At 42.4% G+C, this 16,712-nt stretch overlaps 1 protein-coding gene across 3 annotated transcripts; it reads right to left on the bottom strand.

The window, feature by feature from the left end:
* Nucleotides 1-2,038: 2,038 nt before the first annotated feature.
* On the bottom strand, nucleotides 2,039-5,073 carry LOC147465783 (uncharacterized). Of its 3 annotated transcripts, XM_086521814.1 has the most exons (8): nucleotides 4,853-5,073; nucleotides 4,538-4,619; nucleotides 4,019-4,460; nucleotides 3,342-3,926; nucleotides 2,986-3,245; nucleotides 2,695-2,863; nucleotides 2,520-2,582; nucleotides 2,039-2,434 (listed from the first exon to the last, which is right to left on the bottom strand). In XM_086521814.1, exons 1-8 carry the CDS (start codon nucleotides 4,935-4,937, stop codon nucleotides 2,360-2,362), a joined length of 1,761 nt encoding a protein of 586 aa, XP_086377940.1. In that variant the 5' UTR covers nucleotides 4,938-5,073; the 3' UTR covers nucleotides 2,039-2,359. The 3 variants fall into 3 exon arrangements, 2 of the variants coding, with proteins under 2 accessions (XP_086377940.1, XP_086377931.1); XR_015189429.1 differs by having other exon boundaries at nucleotides 2,520-2,863; nucleotides 3,342-3,929; nucleotides 4,853-5,072; XM_086521805.1 differs by having other exon boundaries at nucleotides 2,039-2,863; nucleotides 3,342-3,929; nucleotides 4,853-5,072.
* Nucleotides 5,074-16,712: the final 11,639 nt, after the last annotated feature.

The raw sequence follows: 16,712 nt of genomic DNA, 5'->3' as shown, positions 1-16,712 counted from the left end.
GAGGCTTGAAAAAAGTGCATATATATACAACAAAGTGAAATATATGCTTAGAGGCAGACACTGAGTATATACTAACAAGGCTCCCATGAGCGAGTAGGTTCCAATGCATGAGAGCACATCTTCATTTGTGGCCTTATTTGCAAGGTTGACTTTGGCTGAATCTGGAAATAGGTTTTCCACAATGCCTTGCTCTTGTAAGGTATCCTTAAAAAAGGATTAAAAAAATAGTTCAATGATGATCTTGACTTTGACACAAACGTTTTGCACAATATCTTCATTACCCATATTTTTCAACTTGCACATCGACAACTTGTTGATCACATCATGAATGTGCTTCCCACTAGGTGAACGCAATATGATATTCACATTATATGTGTCAACACTCTAGTGAAAAGATTGACTCGATCTTCTTGGCTTGAACAACCACACCGACATGGCCTCTAGTATAACCAATGTGTAATTGAAGTACATTCACCAAAGCAAATAATACTCCATTGGTGCATCCACCAACGCAAAGCATCACTTCCACACATTGATAGCAACATGCAATAACCTAGCAAACTCGTCTCTCCTCTGCCTACAAATATCCACCCAAAGGTTGACATTAGTGTCTACGACAGCGCGACATTTTTATTATCATCTTTGCTTCCACACATTCGATCTTCGGTGCAAACTCCATGGGCAAGTGGTTATGCAAGCTTGTGGCATCCAGAGCACATGGTAAAAAGACAAGGTTTATAATGTCGTTGGGCACCATGGATACCACAGACTCATAATCCCAACCAGCCTGAGAAATATCAGCAAGCTACATACATTGCACCATATCTAGGAACCATGTGCACCATATCATGATGTAGGACTTGCCTAGGTTCGTCACTATGGAACAAAACCACATACAACGAGCTTAGAAAGTAGGATAAAATTTTGCAGCTTTCGACCAATAATCCGAAAGCCAACGAGGCAAAAGGCATGTATGCCAAGCAATTCCTCCAGGAGGGGCTACCATGCCATCTCAGTGCCCTTGATTATTTTTGCACATGGCAAATTATCAGTGAACCTTGGCAAAACCAAGGTCATGATCTTTCACACATCCAAAGGAGTCTGACACAGCACAGTTTTCAAAGTAGCTGGAGGGAGAGTGAAGTGGTAAAGTCATATGTATATCTAGAGGTTAACTTTGCTGATCCCCCCATGTGCTTCACCATGGCTCGAGCTACCACATATAGGTTCACCAAAGGATATGCAGCATTGGCTATGCTAGAGATGCCACTGAACACACTTTCAAAAGCCTCGCACCAAACAGGTTCCAAGACTATCAGAGAGACCGCCTTGGTGTTCCTACAAGGGCTTTTTGATTGATTGATATTATGTTTAGCATGAAAATTAACAGAGAAGGTTGTGTTAGGTCATTTGCTCAAAGCCTACAGTGAATGCATATACAATGCATTTGATGGTAAGCTCTTCATGAGCCCCTAAACATTACTAGACATCGAACCCTACAAAGAGTTATGCACTACACTGAAAGATACACATTGGCTATTATGCATAGCCTTTAATCCCCTTGATGCACGAAACTTGGAAGCCACGCTGGCACATTTCATTGTGTCAAAAATGCAGGGCTCCTCTCAACCTGGCCTTAGGCACTACTGTGGCACCCACTTGCAGTACAACACCACACTGCATCTTTTGCCTCAACAGTTACCTCCACATGGACCAATTGGTAATATTGCTGGCAATACTTGCTGCTTTGCAATAGCCATTACTGCCTGAGCTGACGCATGAGCTGTTGTCACTCAAGTGGTGCTTTGATACCAACTCAAAGCAACACACCCAACACAAATCTCACAAGGGTCAAGTCTTTTTCAAAAGCACCATAGGTTGAGACTCTCAGGAACAAACAAGCACATTTCTAAAAAGGCTCCTCAAACCAGAACAAGCACCTTGCCAACGATTCCCAAAACCAAAAAGCACTATGATTTCAAACCCACAATATGTTAAACCTTTGCAGACTCACAAAGGACATGTAAATCACACAAAATTGGCAGAAAAGAAGCTACTGAATTATCATATACATCGAGCAAAACAGAAGTATGCGATAGGAAGCTAGACTCTAGAGATCTCCCAGGTGGTCAATTACCAAGTAACCATTGTTGACTGCCTGTTTTGACATTAAATCGGTCAGAAAAGGTGGCAGCATATAGGGACAGACAAGACGCTCGACTCTAGAGATTTTCCAGGTGGTCAATTACCAAGAAACCAATGTTGAATTCCTGTTTCGGCATCAAATCAGTTGAAAAAAGTGGCAGCATGATAGGGAACTCCTCAAGCCCACAAATAAACATAATCTCTGGTGAGACACTCAATATACTACCACTGCACTATTCCTCCACCTCAAGAAAGCCCAAGGCTGTGGAAACCGATCTTTGCACTCACTCTGCTCATTTCAAAACAGCCTAATTACTTCAAATACCTCCCAGCCCCTAAAATTCAGAAGGATCATAAACAGGACTGCTCCTTACCAAAATGAACAGACTCCATGACCCAATAAGCTCGCAGAATTGTAAAATGGATAATGGCCTCCCCTTCAGTAGAGTAATTGCGATTACCTTTCCATAGCAGTCACATGGAGGTAGCCCACTACTTCGTGAACTCGTCCTCCATAGCAACCAATGACTTCAAGTCTTCAAAGTACACCGACATGGCCTCAAGCCCCATTTCAAGTCTGCTAAGAGTCTGGTTCAGCTGCTGAGCATGCCAAGCTTGCCCTTCACCGCTCTTTAAGACCTCTCTTTTCACTACAGGATGTAAAAGGGGAGCCGGTAAAGCAACCCACCGTCTTTGATTCAGTGTCACCTCATTCAAGCTGCAAGAAAATGTACATCGCATCAAAACGGGTATCACATAAACCGGAAACAGCTTGCCATGCTAATATTCTAGATGCTTTCTACAGCAACTTGTCAGAAGTACTACTATACACAAGCATACCTGTCTAAAATCGCAAACATGTTTGATAACTCTGCCGTCTTATAAAACACATCATAGACTCCATTTCCCCGTTTCCGGACCTGGTCGATGCTGCCAAATTTCTCACACATGGCTTGGACTAGGGTGTCCGTAGTATTTGCACTTACTCTAGTAAGCCTCACCACTGTTGTAATAGGTGAGTCTGCCCTTACGATGCCGAAGGACTTGCTATCAATTTGCAGCCATCTCATTGCTAGTGCCTCGTCCATTGCCTCTGACGTCTGTAGCAGCACAATTTGATTGCATAGTCAGCCCTAATACTATTAGTTCAAACATCGTCACCATACAGTTCCAAACAAAAGAATTAACAATTGTACCTTAAATTCAATGAAAGCACTGCATGATCCATCAGAATTGGGCTTCTTGAACGAACTCACAACCTCACCATGAATTGAGAGAGCCTCCTTTATCAAAGCAAGGTTGCTATGGTTTGGTAAATTGCGGACACAGACAACGTGGCCAGAAGGAAGTGTAGGCATAGTACTGTTCGATTCACGCTTTGGCTCATCAAAGAATGGTGTGCGTGCAGGAATATCAACTGAGCCAGAAGAGGTATTCGATTCACGCTTCTCATTGAGAGAAAACGAGCGTGCAGCACCATTTGACTTTGCTTGGATTCCAAGTGGAGGGCCACTTTTCAAGTCAGGAGACTTCAGAAACTCAAAACTTAGTGGCTTTGTTTCTTTTCTGGTAGGCTGCGCTTGCAGTCCATCGTCCTTCAGCTTACTACTAGAAAATAACCCAACATTTCTATTTGGAAGACTCTTAGCCCCTGAGCTTTGAGGGCTGGCGGTGGAACTGTCACTCTCAAGTGATTTCAGAAAGCTGAAACGGACCTTCTTTGCCTCGTCTTTTGATTCCTGTAGGAACTCCCATTGCGGGGAGACATCGTCTGTAGATGGCTGCTGGTATAATCACAGTTAAGTAAAGGTACCACCATTTCTATGAGTACAAGATGATAAAAAAATCAACAAACACATCTACGCAAACTTACATCGCTTAAGGCTTTGGAGAGGTCTCCCACTGGGCTATCAAGGTCAGCAAAATCATCTTGATCCTCAGTATTTTGAAGTTTGGGCCGGGGGGTTGGCTTTGTAATGCCCTTGCCCATCTGTTCTCTTCTCTTGGCAGCCATGTTGCGCATGGACTCCATAACTTGGTCCCACTTATCACCTCGAACACTCTCATTGGTCTCCTCCGTAGGCTTGGCAGCCTTTGATGATGTGGACCCTGTTTCTGGAGACACTGTACTACTTGAATTATTCCTGCTTCTCATTTTCCCAAGAATTAAACTTGTGAGCTTGTCAGTTGCAGATTCTTCCGAAGCATTCTCTTGCTTCAAGCCAGAGATTGATGTCTCTTTAGCTGGTCTTTGGCCATCAGCATCAATAGACATTTTCAATGAGCTGGATCCATTGATCGACACACCATTCTCTCTGCAGAAAAACCCAAACCATTATTTAAATGAAGCCTACTATCCTCCAAGCAAGAAGCTGCAATATGCTTGTCGTACCCAGCAGAGTCATTGGCTGCTGTAGATGACTCCTCAGCTGTAGCAGTTTTGCCGTACCATCTTGACATCACATACTTCGACTCTGACAATGGACAAGAAGGAAAAATCTACATGAAAACTTGAAAACGACGATGTCATTGGGAAATACACCATTACCGCATGCAATCCTCCAAAACAGAAATCACTACTTATAAAAATCAGAACGGAGTGTATGTGGGGTTTTCCAGGCAAAACACATACAAAACTGCATATTATTACTTCCTCACGCTAGAACTAACAAAGCAGAAAGAAACCCAAAATCGATAATTTGTTCACCTGGGAGCTTGAGAAGACAGCGCTCCCGCTGCGAGCAAAGTGTAGAGCGCACCCCATGTAAGCTTGCTCGGAGAAATGGAGCCATGCCTAAGATGGTGAACGTGCTGATGAGCGCAGCTCACAGCTCACTGCATCTGCGTATTGACTCTCGAAAACCCCTCCAAAACCCTTGCGCCACCTCTACCCTAAGAACTTGACTTTAATGGGATTTTGGGGGGGGGGGGGGGGGGGGGGGGTGTAAAGGAGAGGAGAACCAAACAGCGTCGTGGTCCAAGAGACCTAAAAAAGAGCTCCGACGGGTCTTGAAGTCGAGGGCTTAATACTAGAGAGAGAGAGATATGATGAAGATGGAGCATACAAATTGAATTGATTCTGAGCACAAATGATCCCCACATTGTACCTACTACAAAGCATATGGCCATTTATGGAACAAGTGTGGCATTCGAATTCATCATTTCAAGAAGGGAAAGGATCTATCTCTAGTGGCATTTACCAATGCTGAATCAGCTAAGGTAGAGACGACCAATAAACCTCAAAAGGAAAAATCAGGTACCAGTGGCACTAATACTGGGCGCATTAGATACCAAGAGGGTATTGGCCGAGGCCGAGGTCGTGGTAATTTTCAAAACCGAAGTCTTAAATGCTATACTGTGGAAAATATGGACACTTTGCGACTTAGTGTCCAGAAGCACCCAATACTGCAGCTACTGAGGCGAAAGCCCCAGAACCAGTTCCAGTACATCCAGTCACTCGCAGTAAAGAGGTAGTCATTGAAGAAATCCCAAAAGAGCCTGCGAAACCAGTCAGTCCTGAAACTAGCAAATGGACTTAGAAGGGAGAATTCTGGAAGGCTAAGGGCAAGGAGAAGGTAGTCGATGAATGAAAAGAGCAGCGAGAACTGGCAGCTAAGATCACAGAAGATCTCGTTAAGAAGCTACAGAGCGGCCTGAGAGTTTTGATGCTCAAGTTATTCAGAAGATACCAACCCAGTCTTCTGAGAAAAGGCAGCCAGATTAGTCACGATCTGGAATCTCTGAGACTATGCTTGCTGCAGTGCAAGGATTGGTGGAAGATCTAGGAAACGTTGAATCAGATTTTACTGCAATGGGAGACACTGAATTGGGCAAAGTAGACAACAGGACAGGGGATTGGCACTGTGAAGATAGTCATGATTCCTCGAGTTCTGATAATAATTCTGACCAAGAGAGTGAAGAAATTCATGTCAAAATCTGTGAAAGAATTTAAAAGCTAACAGTTGAATTAGAAGATATCATGAACACTTTGCCTGAAGTAGCAAAATTCATTAGACAGCAAAGAAAGGTTGAATCCGATGCCAGAGCAGTTGATTTGGCGGCTGTCAGAGATGATGAAGTTACATTAATCCAGGTAGACTATAAGGTCAGGAAACAATGGGAGCCGCTATCCGGTGTTATACTGGATGGAGGAGTAGGTATAAATATCCTGGGGACACATCTTCAGCAAAGACTGGGCATCACAGATTTGAAACCAGCACCCTTTAAGGTTCGAATGGCCGATCATAGAGTTGTTCAAGCAATTGATGTAATCAAGAATATGCAGATAAGGGTGGGTAAAGAAAAATTCAAACCCAACTTTTTGGTACTGGATGTTCAAGGAGCATATGGTATGCTACTGGGACCCATGGCTGAGGACGGCGTAAGCTGTTCATGATTATGCTAATCAGACACCTTGACAATACAGGGCACTGGTAGGAGAATTCAGATCCAGACAAATAACACCAGAAGCTGAAAGAAGGTACTGCGATCAGAAGAGCTTTGCGAGAAGTATGGGGTTAGAAGATTGAAAGGATGTTGGCAGCAATGAATATTTTTCCATTGATTGAAATAGACTTAAATGTAGTATTATTTGACAAGGATCAAGCTGAAAAATAGAGGAAGCAATCTTCAGATCAGTTCACTAAACTAAAGCCTGGAGAAAGACCGGTTCAGTTGATTGGATGGCCAAAGAAACCAGCCGGCTCCAAAGAAGAATGTTCAGATTCTAGTACACTATCACACACTGAAGAGTACACTCAGTGAGTTATTGGAGTTCAAAATGAAAGTTCATAACTAACAGGTCTGTCATGGGATTATGTTGAAGAGTCAACCAAAAGGAAGGGAGGTGGACAGAATTGGTTGCTTCTAGATGATCAAAGAAATTGAAGAATGGAATCTGGGTTCTGAATAAAGTCCTCGATTGATCAAAGTAAATAAGCATCTAAACCCAGAAATGAAAGAAAAAACCCGACTTATGTTCCAGAAGTACAAGAGACGTAGTCACATGGGAACATACTGATTTAATGGTGTAGATCCAGAGGTTTACCAACACAGAATACCTTTGAAGCCAAATGCCAGACTAGTGCGTCTACAAAGATACATAATGAATCCAAACTATGCTAAGAAGGTCAAAGAGGAAATTGACAACCTTCTGAAGGCTGGATTCATCACAGAAGTAGCCAGTAGTGACTGGCTATTCTCTTTTGTGGTAGCACCAAAGAAGAATGGAAAACTCAGAGTCTGTGTGGATTATCAAAAGTTGAATGCTTAAACCATCAAAGATCCTTTTCCATTACCTTTTACAGATATGCTTCTCGATGAGGTTGCAGGCCATGATATGTATAGTTTTATGGATGGCTACAGTGGGTATAATTAGTTGACGATTTCTCCTGAAGATTGGGAAAAACCCATTATATTACTGAATGGGGCACATTCATGTATTTAGTCATGCCATTTGGTCTCTGAAATGCTCTAGCAACATTCCGACGTTGTATGATGGATATATTCAATGAATTCTTGCACCGATTTTTAGCTATATTTATGGATGACTTCACTGTATTCTCAACCGAGGAGGAGCATCTACTATTTTTGGAAATGGTTTTCCAGCAATGTAGGAGAAGAGGATCTGTTTGAATTCAAGTCTATTTTTTTGGTTTGAAAGGGACAATTACTGGGCATATAGTGTCCAGGAATGGCATAGAGATGGCCAATGATAAAATCCAATGCGTCCAACAGGCCAAGGCACCCCGTACAGCATCTGAATTAAGTTCATTCTTGGGATATATAAATTTTTATAGAAGATTTGTTCACATGCTTGCTTCCAAGGCATTACCTTTATAAGAGCTTACCAAGAAAACCAGTAAGTTCATCTGGACTTCTGAATGTGAGGAAAGCTTTCAATGTCTTAAAAATGCGATTATCAGTAAGCCAATACTTCGACAACCGAACTAGGATGTTATATTCCATGTGCATGTTGATGCTTCGGGAGTGGCAATGGGGGCAACACTTGCTCAACCAGATGGGAGGACTGATTATCCAGTGTGTTTTGCTAGTCAAAATTCGGTTAAGCTGAACAAAGATATACTACCACGGAGAGAGAAGCCTTAGGAATGGTTTTCAGTGCCACGAAGTTTTGACATTATTTACTGGGCAAATTATTTCATTTCTATGTGGATCATCATGCATTATTATTTTTTATTAACAAAGTTATTATCTAAGGAAGATTGATCAGATGGATGATGTTCCTGATGGAATTTGAATTCCGCATATTCCACAAGCCCGGTAAATCTCATTGTGGTGCTGATTTTCTATCTAGAAGTATTGAAGGCTACTCCAAAATATCCTTGAGAGATGAGCCAGTAGATGCAGAGCTGTTTTAGGTGACAACTGAGGAAAATACAGATCCAGAATGGTATGATATATATCAGTTCCTTTCATAAAGAGGATTCCCAAAAAATTAGACTCAGAATCAGAAGAAAGCTCTGATTATTAAGAGTCTGAAGTTCACCATAATAGAAGGATTGCTCTATAGACTAGGAGTAGATGGTGTTCTTCGAAGGTGTGTGCCAATGGTAGGAAGAATGCAAGTTATCTCTGAAACATAGGATGGGGATTCTTATTCTCACCAAGATTGTTCAGAAGGAGCCACACCAGCGGGATCTTAAGCTCTAGACTGCTCTATGGGCCTACAGAACAGCTTATAAAGTCACCGCTAGAATGACACCTTTCAGAATGGTGTATGGTATTGAAGCTATAGTGCCTATTTAATTTGTGATTCCCAGTCTAAGAATGGAAATTGAGTATGAATTAGACTTTAATCATAATCTTAAACATAGACTATGAGAGCCATGTTGGAACAAGAGATTGTTCAACAACGCAAAAAGCACAGGCATGATAGAAGAATTAAGTTTAGGGAGTTCCAAAAGGAAAACTTAGTTTTGCTTTATCAATCCAAACTGGGCCCTAAGAAACCAAATTTAAAGATAGCTTGGGCTGGTCCATATGAAGTCAATTGGGTATTTTCTAATTGCACAGTAAGGTTGAAGGACTTACCTGGATTACTGTTGCCAAGAGTTTACAATGGGGCCAAGATCAAGCTATATTATTTTAATGAAATAGAGACCTCTAGAGGAGAAGATACTGGTATTTTGGGTACTGATGACCAGGGACTTTCAGACCCAGCCATTCTAAATCTCTTCCATGTACAACCGGTACCAGAACCAGTGACAGTGCCAGAAAAGTCTCAAAGTGACAAAACAGTGTCAGTGATGACAGAGCCAAGCAAGTTTCAGAGTCAGTACCAGTTCTTAAGGGAAAAAGGGCCAATGGGAATGAATGTGATAATCATTAAAGGGATTGTGGGACAAATTGGCCAATGCATGTGTGCCACATCACCGACGGTGCACAAAACTCTAGGAACGGTAAGTTGTGGAGTTTTTATGGCACGTACGCATATAACAGTAAGGCGGGCGGGCATTCTTCCTCACAAGTCTCTTGTGCGACGACTACCTGCTGTTACACACTGGCTGTTGCCAAGCTCTAAAGACTCTTCACTACAACCAAAAACTTCCTCGTCCAAAGACTCTGTTGGTCCCTCTCTGTCCCTACCCGACACACCTTAATGCGGCTTTGAATATACAAGTAAGTTTTCTTCTGCTACATTATTTTTGTCGTCGCAGTGTATGGGTAGAAAAAAAATGTTGGAGAAGATGCAGGATACAATGGCTGAAAATGCAGCAATTATCACTTCTCTTCAAGCCTCTCTACCACTTATCCCACATAGCAAAATACATAGATATGTGTTTACTGAGCAGGCAGAATCGATGTTGCAGCTATGGGATTTGCATGTGGTCGTACAAGCTACAAGGTTGGATTTTGACACATCCACTATCAAACAGGTGTTGGGATTAAAGCCCAAGTGGCCTCTTATACGGATATGGCCGGCCACCCGCCTAACTCACTTATCACTAACTCTTTGTATACACTCACTTATACTTTTGTGAATAATAAGATTTGGGAGATAACCCTTCAACGAATTCTCTGCGTACTGTGTAAGCTCTCTGTCTGTGTATGTGTGTGTGTGTGTGTGTGAGAGCCGATCTAAGCTCCGTTCCACGACTTCAATTGGTATCAGAGCAAGGTTCAGTGTGGTTTTGCATAATCGCGCGTGCGCACTTTTTAGGTAGATTCTGGATCCGGAGCTTGGAAATTCACACTCGGCATTCCGGGAGTATTTTCATCAGGCGACCTTCGGTTTTATCCCCCTTTCGAAGTTGTTTATGCCCTCAGAATTTTGTTCTGAGCACTACATCAGAAGATAGGTTTCAGCCGCAAAGAAACCCGTCTTGTGAGATTGGCAAGTAGGAGGTGGTCGGCATCAACATACATCACTCATTAGTCTTCAAAGCATCATCTATAGACCAAGTACACGTATATATCATCAAATATATATATATTGCAGTCTGCATTGCTACTTCTTGTGCTTGCCAGGTTCCAGGGGAGGTGTGGCCATACGACGGCTTGACACCACTGGCATGTATTGCAGATTGACGTACTGTGATTGTGGGTATGCTAGTTGTGAGTCACGGTAGCAGACAGACCGCCGCAGCGGTCATAGGACATTGATTGGTCTATTGTAGGATGTATGCTAGTTCTAGGCAGTTGCTGAGCCATCTGAGAGGGTCGCGTGTGAGGTTTTTTGAAGCCAAGAACTGGGGGCTGGGTTACCCAGTGTGAGTGGATTAGGTTGCTGGAGTTCCCCTCTACACGCATCCTCTTCGGCGACTTTTATCCCATAGGATGTATGACTTTGTGTAGACACTGTATTGCATCTTATGCGTCAGGCCATTGAGGCATTGTTCAGGGTTCAGTCTTGAGACATATACAGGTTCTGTGGCCCAGACAGGAGACAATGTATGCTTACAGGATAGCATATTACAGAGATTTTTAGATTTGTCATTGGTCAGCTATTTATGGTTGTTTTTTAGCTATCTTTTGGTTTCCAGAGCTCAGTTTACAGGAGAGACTCTTTCAAAAAATTTCAAAATACTGACAGTTCTTGAGGAGAGGTGTTCAACTTGTTGTTTACAGCTTGTTTATTGTGTACAGAGGCCAGTTTACAGGGGAAACTCTGCCAGATTTTCCCCAGAAGTAAACAGTTTGGCAGATATGGCATCTTCTCAAAGTGAGACTCTTTACAACATAAAGAAGTTGGATGGCACAAACTTTCCATTTTGGAAGAAGCAGATTTGGCAAGTTTTGGTGCAGAAAAAACAAGTGAAGCCACTAAAGCTCAAAGGGGAGAGACCAGAAGGTATGGCTGAAGATGAGTGGGAAGAGCTTTTGATGAGTTAGCTTGTTCTACAATCATGCTGACACTGACAGAAAATATTTACTTCAACGTAGCAGAAGAGACTACGGCGTATGGCGTATGGCAAAAGCTATATGGTATGTACCAGAAACAAAGTGCTGCTTCTCAGATTTACTGGCTCAAGAAATTGGTGGATTTGAAGATGAAGGAAGGGACAGCCATGTCAAATCATCTCAATGAATTTCACACAATTTTCAGCCAGTTAACAACACAGGAGATAGTCTTTCCAGATTCAGTGAAGGCTATGTTTCTCTTAATCACTTTGCCAGACAGTTGGGATACTTTTGGCACAGTGTTAAGTAATTTTGTCGCGCCAGAAGGTCTTACAAGTGCCAATGTAGAAGGCAGCTTGCTCATAGAGGAAGTGAATAGGAAGAACATTGACAAAGGCAAAGGCAACAATGCTTTGGTCGTTCGATAGAGACAACAGTCTAAAGAGAAGAAGGGTAAGAAGGCACAAAACCGAAGTAAGTCTCGTGACTCAAAGTCAACAAATGACATAGAATGCTACCATTGTGGCAAGAAGGGTCACATGAAGAGAGACTGTACGAAGTGGAAACAAGAAAAAGGCAAAACAAAGAGTTCTGAGCAAGATGAAAAGAAGAGTTCAGTGAAGATTGAAGAGGTGAATGTCACAGGATCTGGTTCAGACGGTGATTCTGGTATAGCAGCCGGTGACATCTTCCTCACAAGCAATCTTGATTCTGTTTTCTTGACTGCAGAGGATGGACATGGTATGAGTGATTGGATTATTGACTCAGGGGCATCTTTACATGTTTCTCCGCACAAAGAGTGGTTTATATCATATGTGGCTACTAAAGATTATGTCAGACTTGGAAATGAGCAGGTTTGTGACATACTTGGAGTGGGAGATGTGCAGTACAGGGAAGTTGGATGATGCTGCTTATGTAACAGTTTTTTGGAACAGCGCTTGGAAGATCTCCAAAGGTTCGATGACTGTAGCACATGGCAGCAAGTCAGGAACTCTGTACACTTTACATGTTTCAGAGGTTAAAAACCATGTAATTAATGTGATTGAGCAGCCAAATGTGTCACTGTGGCATCATAGGCTGGGACATATGTCAAAAAGAGGAATGGAAATACTTTCTCGTTATGGTTATTTGCCTGGCTTTTCATTTCAAGATTTTGAGTTTTGTGAGCATTGTGTTTATGGTAAGCAAACATAGGAACCGCACAGATCAAAGAGGAATCGTATGGACAAACGATTAGCTCTTGTGCACAATGATCTATGCGGACCAATGCCTATCACTAGGGGGAGTAGCGTACTTTTATACATTCATAGATGACTATTCTCGCAAAGTATGGGTTTACTTCTTGAAGCACAAGGATGAGGTGCTCAAGGTCTTTAAGACATTCTTGCAGCTTGTGGAGAATCAGAGTGGTTAGAAGCTGAAGTGCTTAAGGACAGACAATGGTGGAGAGTATGTTTCCAAGGCTTTCCAAGACTTTTGTGAAGCAAAAGGGATAAAGCGGGAACTTACTGAACCATACAATCCTTCACAAAATGGAGTTGCAAAACGTATGAATAGGACCATGCAAGAGAAGGTCAGAAGCATGTTGTCAAATGATGAATTGCCTGATGGATTGTACAGCAATCCATTTGATCAACAGGTCTCCTAGTAGGGTTCTGGATAAGAGTGAAGTGGCCGAGATGCTATGGACAGGCAAGGCACCTTCGTATAAGCATCTCAAAGTCTTTGGTTGTGAAGCTTATAGCCATATTCCTAAGGAGTTCAGGAATAAGTTAGAACCAAAGAGCAAGAAGTGTATATTTCTTGGCTACGAAGAATCGGGCGAGATGGGTTACCGGCTTTGGGATCCTGAGTCCAGAAAAGTTATTCGTAGCAATGATGTGCATTTCAATGAAGCCAAGTTTCACGCTAAGCCAGAGAAGACAAAGGAGATCAGAAGAGTTGTCTTCAGGGAAGATGGACCTAGTGCTAGCACATTAAGACAGCATGGTCAGGCTAAGGAACAACCTATAGTGGCTAGAGAGGCAGAATCAATTGTGGTGAGACGTTCTTAGCGTGTCTCCAAACCACCTGATCGTTATCTGCCACCTCTAAATTATGTCATGCTCACAGATTGTGGAGAACCATCTTGTTACAAGGAGGCATTACAAGTGGTTGACTCGAAAAAATGGCAGTTGGCCATGCAATCAGAGATGACGGCTCTGCATAAGAATCAAATGTGGGATTTGGTTCAATTGCCAAAGGGCAAGAAAGCTCTACCTTGTAAGTGGGTTTACAGGTATAAGCTTACTCCTCGTGATGGACAACCAAAATACAAAGCACGGTTGGTTGCTAAGGGTTTTAAGCAAGAACACGGAATAGATTTCGATGAAGTCTTTTCACCAGTTGTCAAGATGACAACATTGAGAAGTGTACTTGCTTTGGTTGCCAAACATGATCTGCATTTACATCAAATGGATGTGAAAACGACATTTCTTCATGGAGATTTGCATGAGGAGGTTTATATGCAGCAGCCAGAACGATATGTTGAGAAAGGCAAAGAGAAATTGGTATGTCGTTTGAGAAAGAGTCTCTATGGCTTGAAACAAGCACCAAGAGAATGGTACAAGAAGTTTCACCAATTTATGCTTTCTCAAGGGTACAAGAGAAGTGAGACACATTATTGCCTATATAGCTTGATAATCCTCATCTTGTATGTGGATGACATGTTACTTGCTGCTAGACAAATGGCAGAAATTTCAGCTCTTAAGTAAAAAATGGCAAAGGTTTTTGACATGAAAGACATGGGTGAGGCAAGTCATATACTGGGTATGCGTATCCAACGAGATAGGTCAAAGAAGATGCTTTACTTATCTCAAGAAGAGTATATTGACAAGGTGTTGCAACGTTTCCACATGGACAGGGGAAAGGCATTGATGACACCATTGCCGTCATATGTGAAACTAAGCAACCAAGATTGCCCACAGTCTGAGGTGGAAAAGGTTGAAATGGATACGGTGCCGTATGCGTCTACATGTGGGAGTTTCACGTATGCAATGATTGCTACACGTCCGGATATTGCATTTGCAGTGAGAGTGGTTAGCATATATATGTCAAATCCCGGCAAGAAACATTTGGAGGTAGTGAAAGGTATCATGAGATACTTAAAACATACAAAGAGTATGCACATATGCTATGGTGGTCACGCTTTGAGTGTCAGAGGATACACTGACTCAGATTATGCAGGAAACTTGGATAAGAGGAGATCTACATCAGGCTATGTCTTTACATTGGCTGGAGGTGCCATATCATGGCGATCTCGATTACAAGATTGTATTACGCAGTCTACTACAAAAGCTGAGTATGTTGCAGCAAATGAGGCATGCAAAGAAGCTATTTGGCTTGGTAGATTGGTAGCAGACTTGGGAATCAAAGTAGATATGCCAGAGTTATATTGTGATAGTCAAAGTGCTATACAATTGGCAAAGAATCTAGTGTTCCATTCGAAGACTAAGCATATTGATGTGAAATATCACTTCATTAGGGAAGTGCTCGAAGACAAGCAGATACAACTTCTGAAGATCCACACCAAGGACAATCCTGCTGATCTACTCACAAAGGGACTTCCAGCAGAGGGCTTTGTGCATTGTCGTGAGTTATTGGGCATTGGATAGATGGCAACCATGTAAATCTTTGTACATTTATGTTCATAAATTTACAGTTACTTAAAGTGCCACATTGGACTTTAAGTGGGAGGTTGTTGGGATTAAAGCCCAAGTGGCCTCTTATATGGATATGGCCGGCTGCCTGTCTAACTCACTTATCACTAACTCTTTGTATATACTCACTTATACTTTTGTGAATAATAAGATTTGGGAGATAACCCTTCAACGAATTCTCTGCGTACTGAGTAAGCTCTCTGTCTGTGTATCTTTGTGTGTGTGTGTGTGTGTGTGTGAGTCGAACTAAGCTCTGTTCCGCGACTTCAACAGGTTCTTGATTCTTTGAGTGTTGAGGAAGGCAGTGCCATTGTTAATGGAGTAAAAATCGCAACGACACTTGATGACATTGCCTACGCTTTCAAAATGCCCAACGAGACAAAGCCAACCACAGCGTCTGTAGAGCAGATAAGTCTGGCTCTGAAGGAGGATGAAGCATCCAAAAAGAAAAGGAAGGCTGGTGCAGGAGGGGTTTTAGTAGCAAGACTGGATGTCCCCTCAGCCTATAGGTTTGTTGCTGAGGCTATCAGTTTGAAGAACAATCCCACATATGTGTCAGAGAAGGTGTTTGCCATGCTGCTCGCAAAGAGGCTAAATGCAAAAGCTAAAATCAATTTGCTCTAGATATTGTCTCACAATGTTTTACAGTAGATTACCAAGCTAAAATCTCAGTGTGTATTCAAAACTTGGTATGTCTGGCAATTTCTATACTGGACAACTGCTCCAGAAGCCTCTTTCCAGGTAAAGATGGCTTGGAGTCCGAAGCCCATTCCAGCCACTAACAATGTGGAGCTATCTTCAGACGAAGAGGCTCCAGGCAATCAATTGGCCATAACTGGACAGAAGAGGAAGGCCACACAGGTGGAGGCCGGTCGTTCGAAGAAACCAAGGATTATGTTGACAAAGAGTACTACTCTACTGAAGCAACTAGAGAGTCTGGGTCAAGCCCTTGCCCACTGAAAAATCCTCAGCAGGTCAGACTTCAATAATACCTGAAGAGCAGACTCCAACAGAAATCAGCACTGGAAAAGGCCAACAAGAAACGCCAAGCATTGAACATGTGGTAGTTAATTATGACAAAGGAAAGGGCCTAGCACCTGCCGGCCCGTCCACCAAAATCCTTTTCAGCGAAATGGCTTTATCCGTAACCAAGAAGGATCAATTGCAGCAATTACAACATAACCTTCTCAAAGGCCAATTGATTCTTCAAAAACCAGCTTTGGCAACATTGCCATACATAGCTCCCGTCATGTTTTATGAGCCAGTTCAATCTGACTTAGCTACAGTAGCTGGTGGCTGTTCGACGCTTATCCAAGCATCATGGAACACCATTGTCAATTCCTTGGGATAGATGATGGATGCGTCAGCTTCCAATGAAGAAGTGGCTAAGCTGAAAGAAGAACTGGAAAGTAGCTAGCAACAGATTCATAAACTTCATAAGGATGGGGCTGCACAATCTCTCAGGCATGGTATTGCTGAAAAGCAGTCAGCAAGAACAATTAAGGA

The sequence above is a fragment of the Adiantum capillus-veneris genome, chromosome 1 (assembly GCF_014529385.1).
Source record: "Adiantum capillus-veneris isolate H3 chromosome 1, ASM1452938v2, whole genome shotgun sequence".
NCBI lineage: Eukaryota > Viridiplantae > Streptophyta > Polypodiopsida > Polypodiales > Pteridaceae > Adiantum > Adiantum capillus-veneris.
This window is presented reverse-complemented; position numbering and strand designations above follow the sequence as displayed.

Coding starts and splice junctions, on each gene's coding strand:
- LOC147465783 (XM_086521814.1), bottom strand. CDS start 4,937: ATGGCTCCATTTCTCCGAGCAAGCTTACATGGGGTGCGCTCTACACTT. Junction 3,927..4,018: donor TCTCCAAAGCCTTAAGCGAT/GTAAGTTTGCGT, acceptor TTATACCAGCAG/CCATCTACAGACGATGTCTC. Junction 2,435..2,519: donor CATGGAGTCTGTTCATTTTG/GTAAGGAGCAGT, acceptor TGAAATGAGCAG/AGTGAGTGCAAAGATCGGTT.